The sequence below is a fragment of the Hesperophylax consimilis genome, chromosome 20 (assembly GCF_061612785.1).
Source record: "Hesperophylax consimilis isolate HC1 chromosome 20, BYU_Hcon_1.0, whole genome shotgun sequence".
Taxonomy (NCBI): Eukaryota; Metazoa; Arthropoda; class Insecta; order Trichoptera; family Limnephilidae; genus Hesperophylax; species Hesperophylax consimilis.
In genome coordinates, this window is record NC_142855.1 from 30065770 (window position 1) to 30088790 (window position 23021).

At 40.5% G+C, this 23021-nt stretch overlaps 1 protein-coding gene across 1 annotated transcript in view; it reads right to left on the bottom strand.

Moving 5' to 3' along the window:
- The window catches only part of LOC149414526 (1-phosphatidylinositol 4,5-bisphosphate phosphodiesterase epsilon-1-like), a 194080-nt gene that overhangs the window by 38266 nt on the left and 132793 nt on the right, over positions 1 to 23021 (bottom strand). The window contains exons 19-22 of the mRNA XM_089644215.1: positions 21160 to 21386; positions 5749 to 5857; positions 5383 to 5395; positions 2059 to 2218 (exon numbers count right to left, since the gene is read on the bottom strand). Coding sequence (XP_089500341.1) covers positions 2059 to 2218; positions 5383 to 5395; positions 5749 to 5857; positions 21160 to 21386 — 509 coding nt within the window. The remainder of the gene's footprint in view (positions 1 to 2058; positions 2219 to 5382; positions 5396 to 5748; positions 5858 to 21159; positions 21387 to 23021) is intronic.

Below are 23021 nucleotides of genomic sequence, written 5' to 3' on the forward strand. Positions count from 1 at the left end.
ACTATGTTATATATGTAAGCTAAGTGATTAAATAATACTGCTACGTCAGCGTCCCCAAAATCATCACAAAAGTAAAAGACACGCAATTCATTGTTGAAAATATAGAGAAACTGTTTGAATTCACTGGGCACGAGTTCCAATGTGTGAATGTTGTAGTGCTAACATTGTATTCACTCAGGGTCAAGGCGCTTTGATAATGCACTGGGTGAGTTACATATCTGCACTAATCTAACACGTAATTTGACATTAGAGTGTAATCTGTCTCTGTTTCGGCTATGTTCGGCTGTTTCGACTGCCCGATGCTGTTTCAGTAGTACGGTAATTCTTGGTTCTGTGCGTATCGTGGTATGCACGGCCAGCTTGCTCTTGGACCAGAATATAGCTCAAATAATGACCTTGTGGGAATTACGACTGGAGCGAAGAGAAAATACTATCGTTGTAGCACGTTATTATTAGTTTTTTAATGAAAATATCATTTTCCAACTCGTTCGTCGTCTGATGGAAATTACCTCGAGGAATCGTGGTATAAACTATTGTTTATGTGTGGTTAGTCTTGCAATATAAACATGAAATATATATGAATTCTGTAGAAATGAGATCTTTAGTGTGTTTGTGTGGTAAAACCATTTATGATAATATGAGCTGAGATTTGCAAAGAATGCAAGGCTGATGTAAGTATAATGAGTTAGATTAAGAAAGGGACGCTTAGATGGTTTACGCGGTTCCATGATAACTCAACACAGTGACAATTCAACACACTTGTAAAAAGTGATATAAAGTCATTAGAAACGATGAAAAATTTATTTTTTTAACCTAACGTAACCTACTTAACCCAGTTAATAAAGATGATTTAAGATTTTCACGGCCAAAAGTATTTGGATTCAAAATAACACATCTGCCCTGATGATGGACACTGCAATGCTGTCCGAAACGTTGGCTAAAGAAGGAGTTAGCGCAACACGGCATAACACCCCAAAAACAAATAACAAAAAAAGTTAATAAAGTTTTTATTTCATCACTTTCCATGACTTTATATAACTTTTTAAAGATGTGATGGATTATTATTGTGATGATTTATCCGGTCACCGGTTTGGGCATGTAGAACGAATGAATGAAGAAAGGAGTGTAAGGATAGTTGAAAAGTTGCTTGAAATGGCTTTAGCTATGTTTGATGACCAGATCAGAATAGCCAGGTACTTCCTCTTCCCCATCTCCTTCCTTTCCAAACTCACACATACCCAAAACTGTGATGCCATGGTCTCACTGGATCAGGATGGTTGAGAGCAGTTGGTATTCACATAAAAAAGGTGAATATATGTAGCTAATGTTAAAGGTAAAAGAAGTTGAGGACTCCCGAGGAAGACACGGCACGATCAAGTGAATCAAATAGTTGAGTCGGGCTATGTCAAGAGTCAGAATAACAGAAAAGTATGTACGAGACGAAGTATTAATTTGAATGAGGCAAGTAAAGTGTGACGTTTGGCAGTCCTTCCACTCTGCCTACCCCTGCGTGAAAGAGCATGACGGTTAGTTAGTTAGTTATCTGGTAAATAGAATTTGCGGCGGTTTGGAGACTGAATACTGACTGCTCGCTGAGTCGGGCTTATTTATACGATGCAGCCGGCGGCGGCAGTAGGTAGGTGGAATTGTAACTAAATCGGAGACACTCGCTCAGTCTGGGCCTTTCGGGAACTTTCGGCGGCGCAGCGATTATGCATAGGCGATAAGCTCGAACCTTCTGACGAGTTGTCGTAATGTGCCAGACCGACTGCGACGTATTGTCGCAGGTAGGCCGCGTTGTTTACGATTTGTTCTTGGTAGTAATTTGCAAGTAGGTAGGCAGGTAGGTCGTGTTGTTTACGATCAATTCTTGGTAGCACTTTGTAAGTACCTAAGTAGGTCGAGCTGCTTATTATTAATGAGACGATTCTGGATTGTTCTCTCATCGCCACACATATTGTTATTGTGTATTTCGTCATTTTGATGATAGGTCATACAATGCGATGATGACATATCAGCAACTCTTGGTAAAAATATGGTGGGAAGAAGTGAACTGACCTGCGTATAGAGCTCCACCGAGCTCTCGCCCTTGAGCTGGTGGCCCGTGAGGTAGGTGTTGTGGCTGGAGGCGATGTAGTACTGGCTGAGCGGGCCCCCCATGCTGTCCACGGGGGCCGGGGGGCTGCCGGAACGCACCACGCTCGGGGACACCACCGAACTAAGAAGAGAGATAAGGGAATTCTGTTAGACACATAGACATCCAGGAGGGTTGGAGAACGCACTGAATACGCTGCGACATCAATTATTAATAACCAAACTCTACGAAGAAAAGTACAGTTTGCTGAAGCAAAGCAACGGTTTGCAATGCAGTCCACTGTGGGACTTTTCTGTGCTGGGTCTGAATGTTCATTTTTAACCGAACCTGCCAGCGTAGCGACTCTAAAAATGAATGAGGTGGGAAATTTATAACATATTTATTAAAGTGTCTTACTAAATAGTGAAACAAAATATTAAATTTTGGAAACAAGACCGAAATTTTGTTTACGTGATTTTGGATTTGAAGATAATTTTTTACGCAGCCAACAATTTGCGCACCATTGTAAAAAGGACATATCTAATAGTTATATTACAATGCGAGTTGTCTGTATACTGTCAGGATTATTAAACTTTACAGTGACGAAAAGCACTGTGGCGCTCATAGGTAGGTGTGCGAAAAAGTGTAGGTAGCGTTCGTTTCGACAGTTCACTTTTGGTGCGCGTCAGTTAGGGGCCGTTCAAGTATTATGTAAGCACTATAGGGGGGCAGGGGGTTTTTTGCTTTGCTTATATTTGATGACATGGGGGGTGGGGGGGTCGAGATAGTGATTACGTCAGCACTGCTCAGCAGTAGTACAATAAAACCGAATACATATTCGGGGATTCCCACAAATAATTAATACGTTTAGGTACTCGCTTAGTTTGTTTAAATGAATATTATGTGTATTAAAGTCCTCTATCCTAAGTCTATTTTATAAGTGCTGGTTATGAATCAATAAAAAAACAGAATACATTAATAGAAAAATGCATATAGGTACCAATTTTTGCGTAAGCATGGGAGGGGGGGGTAAGAGCTTTGCTTACTTTTGGTGACAAGGGGGAAGAGGGGGTAAATAATTGTAATAAATCTGCTTACGTAATACTTGAACTGCCCCTTACGGTCGTGTCCCACTAAATTGCGTTCAATTTAATCACACTTTTTTCCATAAACACCATTTTTATTATTATTTTTTATATTCCTAATTTTGATTTCAGAAGGTCGAACACGAGTGAAAGTTCAGATATAAATTGAGAACTGCTTAAGAGATTATGAGAGCGATAGCGGAAGTGATATTTTGGTTCCTGTCAATCGAAGGTTGAATGTTATTAGTGATAGCAACGATAGTGAGGATGAACTTGAAAATGTGACATAATCAAATACGCAATTCTTGGAACTACCGCCAAATGCTACGTTTGCAAAACAAACTCAGTATTCGTTTCTCGAGGAGACTTTTTATTTTATTTTTATTTTTTTTATTTTTATTTGAGACACAAACAGGACATTAAAGGCAATGCACTACGTCGTGTAATATTTTAAATCGAGCCGCTATAAATAACACCCCTTACGTAGATGGCGATAAGGTTTAAATTCCCGCTTAACACCATCCGCCTGTTTTGATTTATGCAAGAAAAAAACATGGCCAAAAAGTGCCTTTTATTATATTTTGTGGATGTTCAGGCATATATATTAAATTTTTTTCCGATCACTTTATAAATAACTTAATTTGCCACATTATACAATAAAATCATAACCGAAAATGGGTTCGTAAGTAGGAGATTTTGAACTAAAGCAGTTTTTATAGGCCTTATACATTATTTTTTTCTGTGCTTATAAAGAGACTTATCTAAAAAATACTAGATTATTTCAAAGGCCAAGATGTATTCTACTCGCAGTATTTAATTGAAGCATCTGAAACATTTCTAGGCGACCAAATTTTCAAACCAAAAACACATGATTTTGAATTACTACGTAGTGCATCGCCTTAAAGTACATTCTTGTATAGTATAAAATAGATTTATATAGAAATATAAATGTCGCTAGACTAATGTGTCTGCAGCAATCACATTTGCACATTCACTATCAAAACAAAATCATTATTTTTTTATACAAAGCTTAAAAATTACAAGACTTAATAATTATGAAAATATATTTAAATTTGGTGTATATTAGAAAATATCAAACCATCAAAAATCAACAAACAATATTTGTTTTTTATTTTTAATATTTTTTTTAGGTACAGTAATCGTGGAGATATCTCGTGAAACAAGTTATATTATTTACGAAAATATCTATGCAAGGATGTGTTTTAGCAATATCGATGTATGATCGAGACTTTCTAGATATAGAATTAAAATAACCAGTGTTATTGGTAAAAATTTCGGTCCAAAATATGTTAAAATGTTTCTAGTGAATTTGGGCCTGAAGTTTAACTTGATTTGATGGACCATGTTACTATCTACTTGATTATTCACAATTTTGTAAAGCATTAAGAGGTCATTTATGTTTCGTCTTTTAACTAGACTCTAAATACCAAAATTGTTATCGAAACTAATTGATGTGCTTTGGAATTGTTTCAATCGCATCCAAATTTGAAACCTCAATCGCGTGCTAAATTTTGGAATCCTTGCACAATACCAGAGATGGAAGCATAAATCAGGCAGAAATCCTGGAAATGGGTATCACAAGAAGGGTATTTCTTCTTGCTGGAACAAAAAATCGGAAATTATGAGACAGAGAAAATCAAGCCAGTTCTGAAAGACTGCACGGTGTTTGTGTAGGAAAACACTCTTGTAAATAAATGTTGTACATTTTCCATATATTTTCTTGTCAATAAATTTGTCGTTTAGTATTGAAACAGTTTTAGATAATATCTGGCTAAGTCCTCCATCACAACACAAGCAACATTTTCGGCTTTCTGTGGTGGTAGTAGGAGATTTCCAAACATTGTTGGGTTATTCGTAACCCGGGAATGTTTGTCTTTCTTTAAAAAAAAAAAAAAAAAAAAAAAAAATCTACCATTTTTCCCATCATATACCTACTATCATATCTACTATCCATTTCCTTCCTTAAACAGCCTTACCCACATTTGAAAATAAGAAGATTTTTGTTGCATTGTAAATTGTCGCAAGTACAGCATTCGAATTCGTGTCGTGTAGCAAGATTTATTTACATGTAATATTACGGTTTATTTACGTGTAATAGAACACGTTACATTTGTAGTATTCAATTTCTGTGCTTTTATTATCATAGTTTGAAACCTTTCGAAGATAATGTTGAAAAAATTATGAAAATTAGTGTATTGTAACAGAAAGTGTTTTTCTTTTTTATATATGCGCCTTTTTACTGGCGTTTTCAGCATATTTTTACCAAATGTAGTGGAAAATGAAGACGATGTTAGTAGTTCTTATTTGAAGTATGATACAGTTAAATGTGACCGAAGGGGAAAGGGTCCCATTAGCTTAGTGTTAGAGCAGTGCCTCGGCAAGTCAAGGGTCCTGGGAGTCCTAGATGTAACCGTATCCTTTTCTGATTTTTCTGTTCTGACAAATATTGAAATAATATTACTGGTACTTAGAGGTTTACTATCATATCCTGTGATTTCCCAAATGGAGTGCAAATGAAAATATTCAGAAGAGGAAGTTGAAAATACCTTGGTTGTTCAGCTTCTTGACTTCTCCACTCCGGAATGAAGGCGTAATTATCTTTATCAGTCAGATATCTGGCGAACCCTTCAAAGGACAAGCAGTTCTCCAACCTCAGGGCTGGGTCTGGCTCGTGTCTCTGCAATAAAACACTTCATTACTCATCTCCAGAATGGTTGACACTAATACGTATAAAATAAGTTACTCAATCATTTCATATTTTATTTTTTGGAATAACTTAATAAGTATAACCTCAAATTGTAATATTTAATTATTGAAGACAATATTAGCGATTCCTAAACGAACATTTGAAACTGTAAAATCAGAAAAGGATACGGTCACATCTAGGACTCGAACCCAGGACCCTAGCCGTGCCGGGGAACCAATACTAGTGTTTAGGAATCGCTAATTTTGTCTTCAATAATAAAATATTCATCCTTGACTTGCAGATAAAGTCAATAGATGTCGCACATTAAAATAAAAATAAGATATATTTATCTAAAGACACTGTCTACATTGCATTTAGTTCGAGTTGAATCTTGCGATCATACATAAAGATAGCATCCAATAAAAATGAAGTCAATGTTGGTAGTTCTTATTCGAAATATGATACAGTTAAATATGACCGAAAGAGATAGGGTCACATTAGCTCAGTTGTGTCCCGGGAAAGCAAGGGTCCTGGGTTCGAGTCCAAAATGTGCTAAAATCACTAATGTTGTCTTCAATAATTAATTATTTATTTAAACATTAACTCCTCAGAGAAGAACAGAAAGCACTAATAATTTCTTTTTCCTCCAGAGCCCATGTTTCTTTGGCAATGCTGTGTGGAGTATATTTTTTAAGGGCAAGCAGATCCTTCAATGATGACTAGCAACTAACTCAGTACAAAACTAAGTACGTCTAAAAATTGAATTTGGGTGCCACCTCTGGGCTGGAACTCCAACATGCTTGATAAACCTACTTGATTTTATGTAAAGCAGGGTGGTCCGTCTGTTTGAAAATCCAATTTTAACAGATGTCATCTCTAATGCACAGTAGGCATTTTGAGTCTGTTCTACATGTATTTTAATAGAGCCTGCTCTAAGGAGCTAGCAGCATTGATCTTGAATCTTTAAACAAAAAAATTATGTGAATACTGCACAAGAGTCCCAACTGCTCCCAACCATCTGGAGCTAGTGAGACTATGGCATTCCCGATTGGGGTATGTTGGGAGGCTGAAGGTAGTGGAGATGGGGAGAGGAAGGTGGGGAAGTATTAAGTCACCCAACACGGCTAAAGAAATTTCAAATGGTGGTCTCTTACACCAAGGCAATACTGAGAGTATCTTCTTCTCTGGAGAACACTGTCAGTATTATAAGTCTGTTTTTCCTCTTTCAGATAATACAGGTCTCTTCAAGATCAGCATTAATAAATCATTTCATGCATCCCCTAACTTAACCTGCCTCACAGTGCTGCCCAACCAGGTGGCGATGTAGTTGCACTATCTTTACATTGTATAGACAAGGTCGCCCTTGTGAGGTGTAACAGTTATGATGAAGAAATAGGTATGATGGGTGGGCAGGAATCTGGGGGTAAATGAATCTGGGGTCAATGTATTTGGGGTTCAATGTATCTGAGGGTCAAGAATCTGGGGGTCAATGTATTTAGGGGTCAATAAATTTGGAATCAATGTATTTGGGGGTCAATGTATCTGGGGGTCAATGAATCTGGGGGTCAATGAATCTGGGGGACAATGAATCTTGGTGTCAATGTATCTGAGGGTTAATGTATTTTGGGTCAATGCATCTGGAGGTCAATTAATCTGGGGGTCAATGAATCTGGGGGTCAATGAATCTGGGGGACAATGAATCTTGGTGTCAATGTATCTGGGGGTTAATGTATTTTGGGTCAATGCATCTGGAGGTCAATGAATCTGGGGATCAATGAATCTGGGGGTCAATCTATCCTGGAGTCAATGAATATGGGAGTCAATGTATCTGGGGGTCAATGAATCTGGGGGTCAATGAATCTGGGGGACAATCTATCCTGGAGTCAATGAATATGGGAGTCAATGTATCTGGGGGTCAATGAATCTGGGGGTCAATGAATCTGGGGGACAATCTATCCTGGAGTCAATGAATATGGGAGTCAATGTATCTGGGGGTCAATGAATCTGGGGGTCAATGAATCTTGGTGTCAATGTGTCTGGGGGTTAATGTATTTTGGGTCAATGCATCTGGAGGTCAATGAATCTGGGGGTCAATGAATCTGGGGGTCAATCTATCCTGGAGTCAATGAATATGGGAGTCAATGTATCTGGGGGTCAATGAATCTGGGGGTCAATGAATCTGGGGGTCAATGAATCTGGGGGACAATCTATCCTGGAGTCAATGAATATGGGAGTCAATGTATCTGGGGGTCAATGAATCTGGGGGACAATCTATCCTGGAGTCAATGAATATGGGATCAATGTATCTGGGGGTCAATGAATCTGGGGGTCAATGAATCTTGGTGTCAATGTGTCTGGGGGTTAATGTATTTTGGGTCAATGCATCTGGAGGTCAATGAATCTGGGGGTCAATCTATCCTGGAGTCAATGAATATGGGAGTCAATGTATCTGGGGGTCAATGAATCTGGGGGTCAATGAATCTGGGGGTCAATGAATCTGGGGGACAATCTATCCTGGAGTCAATGAATATGGGAGTCAATGTATCTGGGGGTTAATGTATTTTGGGTCAATGCATCTGGAGGTCAATGAATCTGGGGGTCAATGAATCTGGGGGTCAATCTATCCTGGAGTCAATGAATATGGGAGTCAATGTATCTGGGGGTCAATGAATCTGGGGGACAATCTATCCTGGAGTCAATGAATATGGGAGTCAATGTATCTGGGGGTCAATGAATCTGGGAGTCAATGAATCTGGGGGACAATCTATCCTGGAGTCAATGAATATGGGAGTCAATGTATCTGGGGGTCAATGAATCTGGGGGTCAATGAATCTTGGTGTCAATGTGTCTGGGGGTTAATGTATTTTGGGTCAATGCATCTGGAGGTCAATGAATCTGGGGGTCAATGAATCTGGGGGTCAATCTATCCTGGAGTCAATGAATATGGGAGTCAATGTATCTGGGGGTCAATGAATCTGGGGGTCAATGAATCTGGGGGTCAATGAATCTGGGGGACAATCTATCCTGGAGTCAATGAATATGGGAGTCAATATATCTGGGGGTCAATGAATCTGGGGGTCAATGAATCTGGGGGACAATCTATCCTGGAGTCAATGAATATGGGAGTCAATGTATCTGGGGGTCAATGAATCTGGGGGTCAAAGAATCTTGGTGTCAATGTATCTGGGGGTTAATGTATTTGGGTCAATGCATCTGGAGGTCAATGAATCTGGGGGTAAATGAATCTGGGGGTCAATCTATCCTGGAGTCAATGAATATGGGAGTCAATGCATCTGGAGGTCAATGAATCTGGGGGTCAATGAATCTGGGGGTCAATCTATCCTGGATTCAATGAATATGGGAGTCAATGTATCTGGGGGTCAATGAATCTGGGGGTCAATGAATCTTGGTGTCAATGTATCTGGGGGTTAATATATTTTGGGTCAATGCATCTGGAGTCCAATGAATCTGGGGGTCAATGAATCTGGGGGTCAATTTATCCTGGAGTCAATGAATATGGGAGTCAATGTATCTGAGGGTCAATGAATCTGGGGGTCAATGAATCTGGGGGACAATGAATCTTGGTGTTAATGTATCTGGGGGTTAATGTATTTTGGGTCAATGCATCTGGAGGTCAATGAATCTGGGGGTCAATGAATCTGGGGGTCAATGAATCTGGGGGACAATGAATCTTGGTGTCAATGTATCTGGGGGTTAATGTTATTTGGGTCAATGCATCTGGAGGTCAATGAATCTGGGGGTCAATGAATCTGGGGGTCAATGAATCTGGGGGACAATGAATCTTGGTGTCAATGTATCTGGGGGTTAATGTTATTTGGGTCAATGCATCTGGAGGTCAATGAATCTGGGGGTCAATGACTCTGGGGGTCAATCTATCCTGGAGTCGATGAATATGGGAGTCAATGTATCTGGGGGTCAATGAATCTGGGGGTCAATGAATCTTGGTGTCAATGTGTCTGGGGGTTAATGTATTTTGGGTCAATGCATCTGGAGGTCAATGAATCTGGGGGTCAATGAATCTGGGGGTCAACCTATCCTGGAGTCAATGAATATGGGAGTCAATGTATCTGGGGGTCAATGAATCTGGGGGTCAATGAATCTGGGGGTCAATGAATCTGGGGGACAATCTATCCTGGAGTCAATGAATATGGGAGTCAATGTATCTGGGGGGTCAATGAATCTGGGGGTCAATGAATCTGGGGGACAATGAATCTTGGTGTCAATGTATCTGGGGGTTAATGTATTTTGGGTCAATGCATCTGGGGGTCAATGAATCTGGGGGTCAATGAATCTTGGTGTCAATGTATCTGTGGGTTAATGTATTTTGGGTCAATGCATCTGGAGGTCAATGAATCTGGGGGTCAATATATCCTGGAGTCAATGAATATGGGAGTCAATGTATCTGGGGGTCAATGAATCTGGGGGTCAATGAATCTGGGGGTCAATCTATCCTGGAGTCAATGAATATGGGAGTCAATGTATCTGGGGGTCAATGAATCTGGGGGTCAATGAATCTGGGGGTCAATGAATCTGGGGGTCAATCTATCCTGGAGTCAATGAATATGGGAGTCAATATATCTGGGGGTCAATGAATCTGGGGGTCAATGAATCTTGGTGTCAATGTATCTGGGGGTTAATGTATTTTGGGTAAATGCATCTGGAGGTCAATGAATCTGGGGGTCAATGAATCTGGGGGTCAATCTATCCTGGAGTCAATGAATATGGGAGTCAATGTATATGATTCTCGGTAAAAATTTTAAATTTATTTGCAAGCTATTTATCAAGTAGACAGCAATACGTAACGTATGGTATTTATAACTCGTCGTACTTTCCCACAAACTCTGGGGTTCCTCAAGGGTCTAATCTTGGTCCTTTACTTTTTTCCCTTTTTATTAATGACATTCATCATGCTATAAAGTTTGCGAAATTTTTGTTATTTGCAGATGACTTGAAGCTATTTTTAAGAATCCGGACCTTAGAAAACTGCGCACAGCTCCAGAGAGACATAAATGCTATCGTGGTATGGAGTGAAATTAACAAATTAGGTTTTAATTTTAAGAAATGCGCCATAATGTGCTATACTAGAGCAAACACTGTGATTTATTACAACTATAGGATGTCCCAATGTTCTCTTAAACATATTTCTGAACCGAAAGATTTGGGAATAACCTTTGACCCACACTTAACATTTCACGTTCATATTGAAACGATATGCAGCAGGGCTTTGAGAATGCTTGGATTTGTGCTATGTAACTCCAGGCATTTCTGCAGCTCTGCCGTGGTTCGCTTGCTATATTTTAGCCTAGTACGTAGTATTTTGGAAAGTGGCTCAATAATATGGGGACCAGGGGATGCAACGTACACTTCTATGGTAGAGAAAGTACAAAAGAAGTTTCTACGTTATCTTTATCTTAGAGACTTCGGGTACTATCCCTATTTATACCCATCAGCCTTCCTTTCCGGAATGCTAGGTATTGATAGTCTTGTCAACAGGCGGAAAGCTGCGTTGCTGATGATGGCCTATAACTTGTTGAACGGTCACATCAACAATCCAGAAATTTTGAATAAAATTTTATTTTACGTCCCTGATAACTTCGCAAGAGCGCGTAGACACAAACCATTCATTCTTCCGAGATGTAGGACTAACTTACCATCAGCAATGCCTCTTGGAAGAATGATAGGCCTTCTTAACTCACTAGCCTCTGACATCGACATTTTCCACCTGCGCATCACTAAATTTAAATTGCTAATTAGGCAATTATGATTGTATAATGTATGTTTGTTAATGGATATTTTTATTCTGTAAATATACATGTAAAATATAAATAAATAAATAAATAAATAAATAAATCTGGGGGTCAATGAATCTGGGGGTCAATGAATCTTGGTGTCAATGTATCTGGGGGTTAATATATTTTGGGTCAATGCATCTGGAGGTCAATGAATCTGGGGGTCAATGAATCTGGGGGTCAATTTATCCTGGAGTCAATGAATATGGGAGTCAATGTATCTGAGGGTCAATGAATCTCGGTGTCAATGTATCTGGGGGTTAATGTATTTTGGGTCAATGCATCTGGAGGTCAATCAATCTGGGGGTCAATGAATCTGGGGGTCAATGAATCTGGGGGACAATGAATCTTGGTGTCAATGTATCTGGGGGTCAATGTTATTTGGGTCAATGCATCTGGAGGTCAATGAATCTGGGGGTCAATGAATCTGGGGGTCAATGAATCTGGGGGACAATGAATCTTGGTGTCAATGTATCTGGGGGTTAATGTATTTTGGGTCAATGCATCTGGAGGTCAATGAATCTGGGGGTCAATGAATCTGGGGGTCAATGAATCTGGGGGACAATGAATCTTGGTGTCAATGTATCTGGGGGTTAATGTTATTTGGGTCAATGCATCTGGAGGTCAATGAATCTGGGGGTCAATGACTCTGGGGGTCAATCTATCCTGGAGTCGATGAATATGGGAGTCAATGTATCTGGGGGTCAATGAATCTGGGGGTCAATGAATCTTGGTGTCAATGTATCTGGGGGTTAATGTATTTTGGGTCAATGCATCTGGAGGTCAATGAATCTGGGGGTCAATGAATCTGGGGGTCAATCTATCCTGGAGTCAATGAATATGGGAGTCAATGTATCTGGGGGTCAATGAATCTGGGGGTCGTTGAATCTTGGTGTCAATGTATCTGGGGGTTAATATATTTTGGGTCAATGCATCTGGAGGTCAATGAATCTGGGGGTCAATGAATCTGGGGGTCAATGAATCTGGGGGACAATGAATCTTGGTGTCAATGTATCTGGGGGTTAATGTATTTTGGGTCAATGCATCTGGGGGTCAATGAATCTGGGGGTCAATGAATCTGGGGGTCAATGAATCTGGGGGTCAATGAATCTGGGGGATAATAAATCTTGGTGTCAATGGTTTTCAGATTTCAGATCCGTATCTCAGCTGTTGTTGGAGCGAGAGACGATGCGTGCGGATTTAGCTACAGTTACAGCACAACTTAGAATGGCAGAAATAAAAATACGCCACGAGAAGAGGGAAAAAAGGCACCTTGAGCAAAAAATCATACAATTAGAGTCTGATCTCGGGCCTGTAATGCGGAGAGTGGCAGTGGCAACGGAGGCTACCCTCTCTTTTGCTGACATCGCCCGAAAACAGCCATATGATGCTCACCAACCCCCACCAATCACTCAACAAGGACATCGCGTCGGACCACCAAGACCTGCCGTTTGCATCTTTCCAACGGATGCGGACGCCACAAAGGACAGTGATGGTACGAAAAAAATGATTGAAGATACAATTCGGCCATCTGAACTAGGCGTTCGGGTCACGGGAATAAAAAAAATAAGAAATAAAGGCATCCTGATCAATACGGCAACCACGGGCGAACAACAAAAGCTATTAAATGCACCTTGCTTCGACAACTCGAGCAAACTGAAGGCCCGACTACCGTCAAAGCGTCTACCGAGACTGATATTCTTTAATGTTCCCCGGGACCTGACCGACGAAGATTTTTTAAGGATGGCTCTCACTGGTATTCCCAACGTTGAAGACATTGAAGAAACTATTGCAGGCTGTAAACTAAGTCACCTGGCTGGTGCTCGCACAGGTAACGCTTGTCACCGTATCTACGCAGTACCCGCTACCGTACGTAAATTTCTAGTCGAGCAAGAGAAAGTATTTATAAGCTGGACTATTTGCCGCGTCCGAGATTTTATTGGCCTTACTGTCTGCACCAAATGCTACATGATTGGTCACTCATACAAGTATTGCAGAGATACCAAACCCACATGTGGACATTGTGCTCAACAGAATCATACTGGTGAGTCCTGCCCAAATTCCACCATCAAACCAGTTTGCGCGACATGCACCAGATTTGGTAAGCCTGCTGATCACTCAACTGGAGATAGGGACAACTGCCCGGCCTACATCGCTGCACTCAAGAACGACCTTGCAACTATAGATTATGGAGTGTAACATACATGAGCATAAGTGCCTCACCATCGAGAATTATAATCCCGTGACGAACTGTCTACGAATAATGTATATGAACGCGAGAAGCATCCGTAATAAGTTTGATGAGATCGAAGAAAAAGTAAGAAGTTCGCGGTACATTGTACACGTGCTCGTCATTACGGAAACGTGGCTTAAGATTGGAGAGGAAAAGTTTTACTTCCTGAATGGTTACAAAAGTGTTTTTTCTTCTCGCCCCAACGAAGGAGGAGGCGGCGTAGCAATATATGTGATTGATACTATGAAGTGTGCAATTATTGAAAATTTCTCAAATGAAAATTCCTTTTTAGGTATAACGCTTAGTAGCAGTGATAGGAAACCAGTTAACATCTATGCTATCTATCGAAAACCCAACACAAATATGCAGGATTTTCTAATACATCTAGAAAAAATACTGAACGAAAGTAGACAAGATACATTAATATTCGGAGACTTTAACATTGACATATCCATATCCACACATTCTTCATTAAATTTTTGCAACATCTTACAATCTTACAATTTTTCAATACATAACAAAACATTTCCCACGAGAGTCACTGATACAAGCTGCACCTTAATAGATCACATCTTATCAAATAGGCAAAACATTCAGACTACTATATCGAATATTGATGATCCACTTAGTGACCATAATATACTTATTGTTGATTATAAGAACAACTTAAAAAAATGTTTTAATAATAGAACCAAATCCCGGATTACGAGACCTATCATCAACAGTATGTCAGTAAAATCCTATCTTCTTGATAACAATTTCACGATCAACTTAAGCAACTCAGAAGACCCTTTCAAAAGTTTCAATTATCACATTAAAAAGGCAATAGAATCAGGTACAACTACACCAAAAACAGGTTTAAGAAGTCGGGTACAACTGAATACTCCGTGGTTTGATTCCAAATTAAATACATTAATCAAAGAACGAAACCAGATTCACAAGCAGTGGAAACAAGACCCTGGTAATCTTACTCTTGTAACACTTAAAAAGAGATTGAGAAATACCATTACTAATTATAGGCGAAATCTAAAACACAAATATTATGCGAACAGCTTTCAACAAAACCAAAATAACCCCACTAAAACCTGGAAAATCATAAACTCTATTCTATCAAACCGAACACATAAACCAACTAACGAAATAGAATCCCTCGTGGTAAATGACTGCGTAATTAAGGATCCGAGCCAAATAGCATCCGCATTTAATGAGTTTTTTCTCTCAATAGGAAAAAAGCTAGCAGCTACCATTCCGTCATTCCCGGATGACTGTAATACCGTTTTTGTGGAACCGAAGGCTTGCCAATCTTTGTACATGGCTAGGACAAACAAAGATGAGGTACTGAGGATCATCTCTAAAACTAAGCTGAAAGCAGCACCGGGACTCGATGGAGTAACACCATCAGTTCTTAAGACTTGTAAAGAAGAATTAGCGGGTCACCTTACAGAACTTTTTAATTGGTCACTGTCCTCGGGAAAGTTTCCAAATGAATTAAAGTTAGCGAAGATAATACCTATACACAAAGGAGACTGTAAAACATGTATCTCTAACTACCGTCCTATATCACTTCTATCGGTTTTTTCAAAAGTATTTGAGACCATAATCAAAGATAGACTCCTAAAATACATATCTGCGAATAATATCCTTACACCACAACAATATGGCTTTCGGAAAAATTCTAGTACTCAATGTGCCGCCTTTGATTTTATCTCCAACCTTCAACAGTATATAGACCAGGGTGAATATGTGGCAGCCATATTTATAGATCTCAAAAAAGCCTTTGATACGGTCGATCATGAAATACTCTTAAAGAAATTGGAATATTTGGGAATTGTTGGGAAGCCCCTAAATCTCCTCCGAAGCTACTTAGATGATAGATTTTGTCTTGTTGAAGTCAAAGGTGTCTCGAGTGGCTTAGGTAAAATCACATGTGGAGTGCCACAGGGATCAATTCTTGGGCCTCTGCTTTTCTTGCTATATGTCAATGACATAACTAAATGTGGTATCTCTGGAAACCTCCAACTTTATGCGGATGACACTGTAATCTATTATCACAGTACAAGCCTGAGTGACCTGGAGTCTCAAATGAATGTAGATGTCTCAATTCTAGCTAATTGGCTGCGTATTAATAAATTGAGCCTCAATATAAAAAAAACGCACTACCTAACTTTCGGTAATAAGGATTATGTGCCAATGAATATCACACTTGGAACTGAGAAGCTCCAAAATATAGAAGTCACGAAATATTTAGGGCTATTAATAGACTCTAAACTTTCGTGGAATTCCCATGTTGAGCATGTGAAATCTAAAATATCCCCAATAACCGGCGTACTGTACCGACTCCAAGGTCTTCTCTCTACATCTCTACTAAGGGCCACATACTATGCGATGATTCACTCCCATCTGAGTTATTTAGTTAGTATCTGGGGCACTATTACTAAAAAACAAATATCAGAAATACAAGTGATTCAAAATCGAGCAATAAGGAATATCTACCGTCTACCGTGGGATATACATATCAAAGATATATATTTATAGACAAACATACTTCCTTTTACGGTTCTACCTAAATACAATATCACTTGTACAATATTACAAATCATACATAGATCCTCACACACTAACATCAAACCAGCATTTAATTCAGACATACACCAGCACAAAACACGGTCCCAAAATCTAATACACCTAGCATCGTCTACCCACACAACAAAATTTGGTATTAACTCATTACAATATATTGCATATAGACAATACAATGCATTACCTAATGAAATAAAGCAATCAGTAACTAACAAAAAAATATTAGTTAAAACGCTTAAAGATTATTTCCTGAAAATGTTTTTAAACCAGTGAATTTTCGCTCGCTTTCATATGTTGGTTTACTATGTTTCATGTGTATAGATGTCTCTCAGTATTTCTAAAATCTCTATTCTTAACAATGTATTTTTCCTTTTTTATTTATTTTTCTTTTCCTTTTCAATATGTTGTATTTTTTTAAAAGTGTAATATCCTTGTAAAATGTATTTTATGTGTCTGTACTTCCCGTAATGAGTTTTATCTCAACTCATTGGGAATAATGTGTTACTTACCATGTTTTTTGTAATACATTATAAATAAATAAATAAAAAATAAATAAATGTATCTGGGGGTTAATGTATTTTGGGTCAATGCATCTGGAGGTCAATGAATCTGGGGGTCAATGAATCTTGATGTCAATGTATCTGGGGGTTAATGTATTTTGGGTCAATGCATCTGGAGGTCAATGAATCTGGGGGTCAATGAATCTGGGGGTCAATGAATCTGGGGGATAATGAATCTTGGTGTCAATGTATCTGGGGGTTAATGTATTTTGGGTCAATGCATCTGGAGGTCAATGAATCTGGGGGTCAATGAATCTGGGGGTCAATGAATCTGGGGGACAATGAATCTTGGTGTCAATGTATCTGGGGGTTAATGTTATTTGGGTCAATGCATCTGGAGGTCAATGAATCTGGGGGTCAATGAATCTGGGGGTCAATGAATCTGGGGGACAATGAATCTTGGTGTCAATGTATCTGGGGGTTAATGTATTTTGGGTCAATGCATCTGGAGGTCAATGAATCTGGGGGTCAATGAATCTGGGGGTCAATGAATCTGGGGGACAATGAATCTTGGTGTCAATGTATCTGGGGGTTAATGTTATTTGGGTCAATGCATCTGGAGGTCAATGAATCTGGGGGTCAATGACTCTGGGGGTCAATCTATCCTGGAGTCGATGAATATGGGAGTCAATGTATCTGGGGGTCAATGAATCTGGGGGTCAATGAATCTTGGTGTCAATGTATCTGGGGGTTAATGTATTTTGGGTCAATGCATCTGGAGGTCAATGAATCTGGGGGTCAATGAATCTGGGGGTCAATCTATCCTGGAGTCAATGAATATGGGAGTCAATGTATCTGGGGGTCAATGAATCTGGGGGTCAATGAATCTTGGTGTCAATGTATCTGGGGGTCAATGAATCTGGGGGTCAATGAATCTGGGGGTCAATGAATCTGGGGGACAATCTATCCTGGAGTCAATGAATATGGGAGTCAATGTATCTGGGGGTCAATGAATCTGGGGGACAATCTATCCTGGAGTCAATGAATATGGGAGTCAATGTATCTGGGGGTCAAAGAATCTGGGGGTCAATGAATCTTGGTGTCAATGTGTCTGGGGGTTAATGTATTTTGGGTCAATGCATCTGGAGGTCAATGAATCTGGGGGTCAATGAATCTGGGGGTCAATCTATCCTGGAGTCAATGAATATGGGAGTCAATGTATCTGGGGGTCAATGAATCTGGGGGTCAATGAATCTGGGGGTCAATGAATCTGGGGGACAATCTATCCTGGAGTCAATGAATATGGGAGTCAATGTATCTGGGGGTCAATGAATCTGGGGGTCAATGAATCTTGGTGTCAATGTATCTGGGGGTTAATATATTTTGGGTCAATGCATCTGGAGGTCAATGAATCTGGGGGTCAATGAATTTGGGGGTCAATTTATCCTGGAGTCAATGAATATGGGAGTCAATGTATCTGAGGGTCAATGAATCTGTGGGGTCAATGAATCTCGGTGTCAATGTATCTGGGGGTTAATGTATTTTGGGTCAATGCATCTGGAGGTCAATGAATCTGGGGGTCAATGAATCTGGGGGTCAATGAATCTGGGGGACAATGAATCTTGGTGTCAATGTATCTGGGGGTTAATGTATTTTGGGTCAGTGCATCTGGGGGTCAATGAATCTGGGGGTCAATGAATCTTGGTGTCAATGTATCTGGGGGTTAATGTATTTTGGGTCAATGCATCTGGAGGTCAATGAATCTGGGGGTCAATGAATCTGGGGGTCAATGAATCTGGGGGATAATGAATCTTGGTGTCAATGTATCTGGGGGTTAATGTATTTTGGGTCAATGCATCTGGAGGTCAATGAATCTGGGGGTCAATGAATCTTGGTGTCAATGTATATGGGGGTTAATGTATTTTGGGTCAATGCATCTGGAGGTCAATGAATATGGGAGTCAATGTATCTGGGGGTCAATGAATCTGGGGGTCAATGAATCTGGGGGTCAATCTATCCTGGAGTCAATGAATATGGGAGTCAATGTATCTGGGGGTCAATGAATCTGGGGGTCAATGAATCTGGGGGTCAATGAATCTGGGGGTCAATCGATCCTGGAGTCAATGAATATGGGAGTCAATGTATCTGGGGGTCAATGAATCTGGGGGTCAATGAATCTGGGGGTCAATGAATCTGGGGGTCAATGAATCTGGGGGTCAATCTATCCTGGAGTCAATGAATATGGGAGTCAATGTATCTGGGGTCAATGAATCTGGGGGTCAATGTATCTGGGGGTCAATGAATCTGGGGGTCAATGAATCTTGGTGTCAATGTATCTGGGAGTTAATGTATTTTGGGTCAATGCATCTGGAGGTCAATGAATCTGGGGGTCAATGAATCTGGGGGACAATGAATCTTGGTGTCAATGTATCTGGGGGTTAATGTATTTTGAGTCAATGCATCTGGAGGTCAATGAATCTGGGGGTCAATGAATCTGGGGGTCAATCTATCCTGGAGTCAATGAATATGGGAGTCAATATATCTGGGGGTCAATGAATCTGGGGGTCAATGAATCTTGGTGTCAATGTATCTGGGGGTTAATGTATTTTGGGTAAATGCATCTGGAGGTCAATGAATCTGGGGGTCAATGAATCTGGGGGTCAATCTTTCCTGGAGTCAATGAATATGGGAGTCAATGTATCTGGGGGTCAATGAATCTGGGGGTCAATGAATCTTGGTGTCAATGTATCTGGGGGTTAATGTATTTTGGGTCAATGCATCTGGAGGTCAATGAATCTGGGGGTCAATGAATCTGGGGGTCAATCTATCCTGGAGTCAATGAATATGGGAGTCAATATATCTGGGGGTCAATGAATCTGGGGGTCAATGAATCTTGGTGTCAATGTATCTGGGGGTTAATGTATTTTGGATAAATGCATCTGGAGGTCAATGAATCTGGGGGTCAATGAATCTGGGGGTCAATCTATCCTGGAGTCAATGAATATGGGAGTCAATGTATCTGGGGGTCAATGAATCTGGGGGTCAATGAATCTTGGTGTCAATGTATCTGGGGGTTAATATATTTTGGGTCAATGCATCTGGAGGTCAATGAATCTGGGGGTCAATGAATCTGGGGGTCAATTTATCCTGGAGTCAATGAATATGGGAGTCAATGTATCTGAGGGTCAATGAATCTGTGGGGTCAATGAATCTCGGTGTCAATGTATCTGGGGGTTTATGTATTTGGGGGTCAATGAATCTTGGGGTCAATGAATCAGGGGGTTAATGAACGTGGGGGTCAATATATCTGGGGTTCAATGTATTTTGGGTCAATGTATCTGGGGGTCAATGAATCTGGGGGAAAATGTATCTGGGGATCGATGAATCTGGGAGTTAATGTATCTGGGGGTCAATGAACAGGGGGTCAATATATCTGGGGTTCAATGTATTTTCGGTCAATGTATCTGGGGGTCAGTGAATCTGGGAGTCGTTGAATCTGCTGGTCAATGAATCTGGGGGGTCGACGAATCTGGGGGGTCGATGCATCTGGGGGGTCGATGTTTCATGGGGGTCTATGAATCTGGGGGTCGATGAATCTGGGGGGGTCGATGTATCTGGGGGGTCGATGAATCTGGGGGGTCAATGAATTTGGGGGGTCGATAATCGGGGGGGTCGATGAATTTGGGGGTTCAATATATCTGGGGATCGATGAATCTGGGGGTTAATGAACGTGGGGGTCAATATATCTGGGGTTCAATGTATTTTGGGTCAATGTATCTGGGGGTCAATGAATCTGGGGGTCAATGAACGTGGGGGTCAATATATCTGGGGTTCAATGTATTTTGGGTCAATGTATCTGGGGGTCAGTGAATCTGGGAGTCGTTGAATCTGCTGTTCAATGAATCTGGGGGGTCGATGAATCATGGAGGTCGATGAATCTGGGGGGTCGATGAATCTGGGGGGTCGATGAATCTGGGGGGTCGATGAATCTTGGGGGTCAATGAATTTGGGGGGTCGATGAATCTGGGGGGGTCGATGAATTTGGGGGTTCAATGTATCCAGGAGTGATGGATCCATCTGTACCGTTGCGGTGCAAGGCGATGGGTCGAAAGAGGTCAAAAGAGACTCCCTCAACGAGAGAGAGAGAGAGAGATAGAGGGAAAATATCACCTGCACAATGTTTCTCAGTTCCTCCTCCGTGTTGGTCTCCCCTTGGCGTGTCTGACAGAACTTGTTGAGTGTTGCCATGGTGATGACTCTGTCAGGTTGGCTCCCAGCCTCCAGGGCTGCGCTGTTGTCCGTGATGCTGGCAGTCGCCAGGCCCTCCAGCGCGTGTTTCCGGGCCGTCTTGTCTCCGGGTAACTCCACGTCTAGTGAGCCATTCCGGGTCAGGAGGCCTGGAAACAACATTTTTATCAAATTGGGGTATTATGCCATTTTGCGCTACCTACTTCTTTCTTCTCTTGAATTTGGCAACCCCAAAATACCTGAAAAAAAACCTTTACCCCGTGCAGAAACAGGCGGTCCGATTGATATCGTTCCTCTATCTTGACAAAGCACAGGCATTAATAATAATAATATTTGGATGATTTTTACAGGGCCGTTTTTGTGCAAAATCACCTCAAGGGCGCTGTACGTATATAATACATTTCTACTAGGTTATTACTAACCATATATGGAGATAATATATAGTACAATACTTACATGGTAGATCACTTGAGATAAACACTTAATTAACATTAACTATTTGTTTATTAGCGACATTTAGATACAGGATTTAGGACATAATTGGATATAATTGGACTTTCTCTCAGGAATGGTATATTTAATTTAAGGGTATGACAGCTTTAAAAGGTTTTTTAGTTTAGACCTGAATTCCGTTGGACTTGTTATGGATCTTAGTTCCGGAGGAAGTTTATTCCAAGCCTTCGGCCCAGATACTCCGAAAGCGCGATCACCAAACTAAGTATTTGTCTTGCGCTTAGGTTCCATCAGTCTGCCTACAGCTGATGATGTTGCTGATCTAAGAGTTGACGGCCTCAGACCAAGTAGGTATGCTGTCCTTGTTCTACCAGTATTACACTGGGAGATGCTCCGAGTCATTGATACCTTTGGCAACGGTGCAGAATCGGCAAACACGCCAAACGCGCACCCAAAATATATAAACAGTTGACATTTTTCACATGAGAATGGGCTGAATATTTTAAAGGAGGTAGCCGTGTAATTCTCACATGGTTGTGCAATCTTTTTAACCAATGTTTAAAGGAAGGTTACACGCCTTTAGATTGGAGAAGGGCTGTGATCATGCCATTATACAAAGGTAAAGGGTCACGTATGGAATGTGGGAATCATAGGGCTATTAGCCTTCTTAGTTCAGTTGGCAAGCTGTATGGTAGAATTTTGATTGAAAGAGTAAGAAAGGAAACAAAGGATAAAATATGGGATGTGCAAGGTGCTTTTATGAGTGGAAGGGGGTGCATGGACCAGATCTTCTCATTGCGTATGCTCACTGAGAAGTTTCTGGCAAAAAACCAGAAACTTTTCTGTGCCTTTGTAGATTTACAAAAAGCATACGACCGAGTCGACAGGAAAAAGCTATGGAAGGTGTTGTCCAAGTATGGAGTGAATACGAATCTGACTCAGGCAATTGCGTCTCTGTATGAGGGAAGCGTTGCATGTGTTAGGGTAAACGGTGGTTTTACGGGGTGGTTTGATATCACAAAAGGTGTTAAACAAGGCTGCGTAATGTCACCGTGGTTATTCAATCTATACATGGATAATTGTATGCAAGAATTGAAGGAGGTGGGATTGGGCGCGAATTTGAATAATTTGAAAGTATGTTGCCTGTTGTATGCTGATGATGCGGTGCTGATTGCTAATAGTATAGATGATCTACAGTCTCTCGTGTCTAGGATGAACGAAGTATGCATGAAGAATGAGTTAATGATGAATGTAAGTAAGTCTAAAGTAATGGTGTTTGAAAGAGAGAGTACGAAAACAGTGTGCAATATAATTGTGAATGGGGAATACTT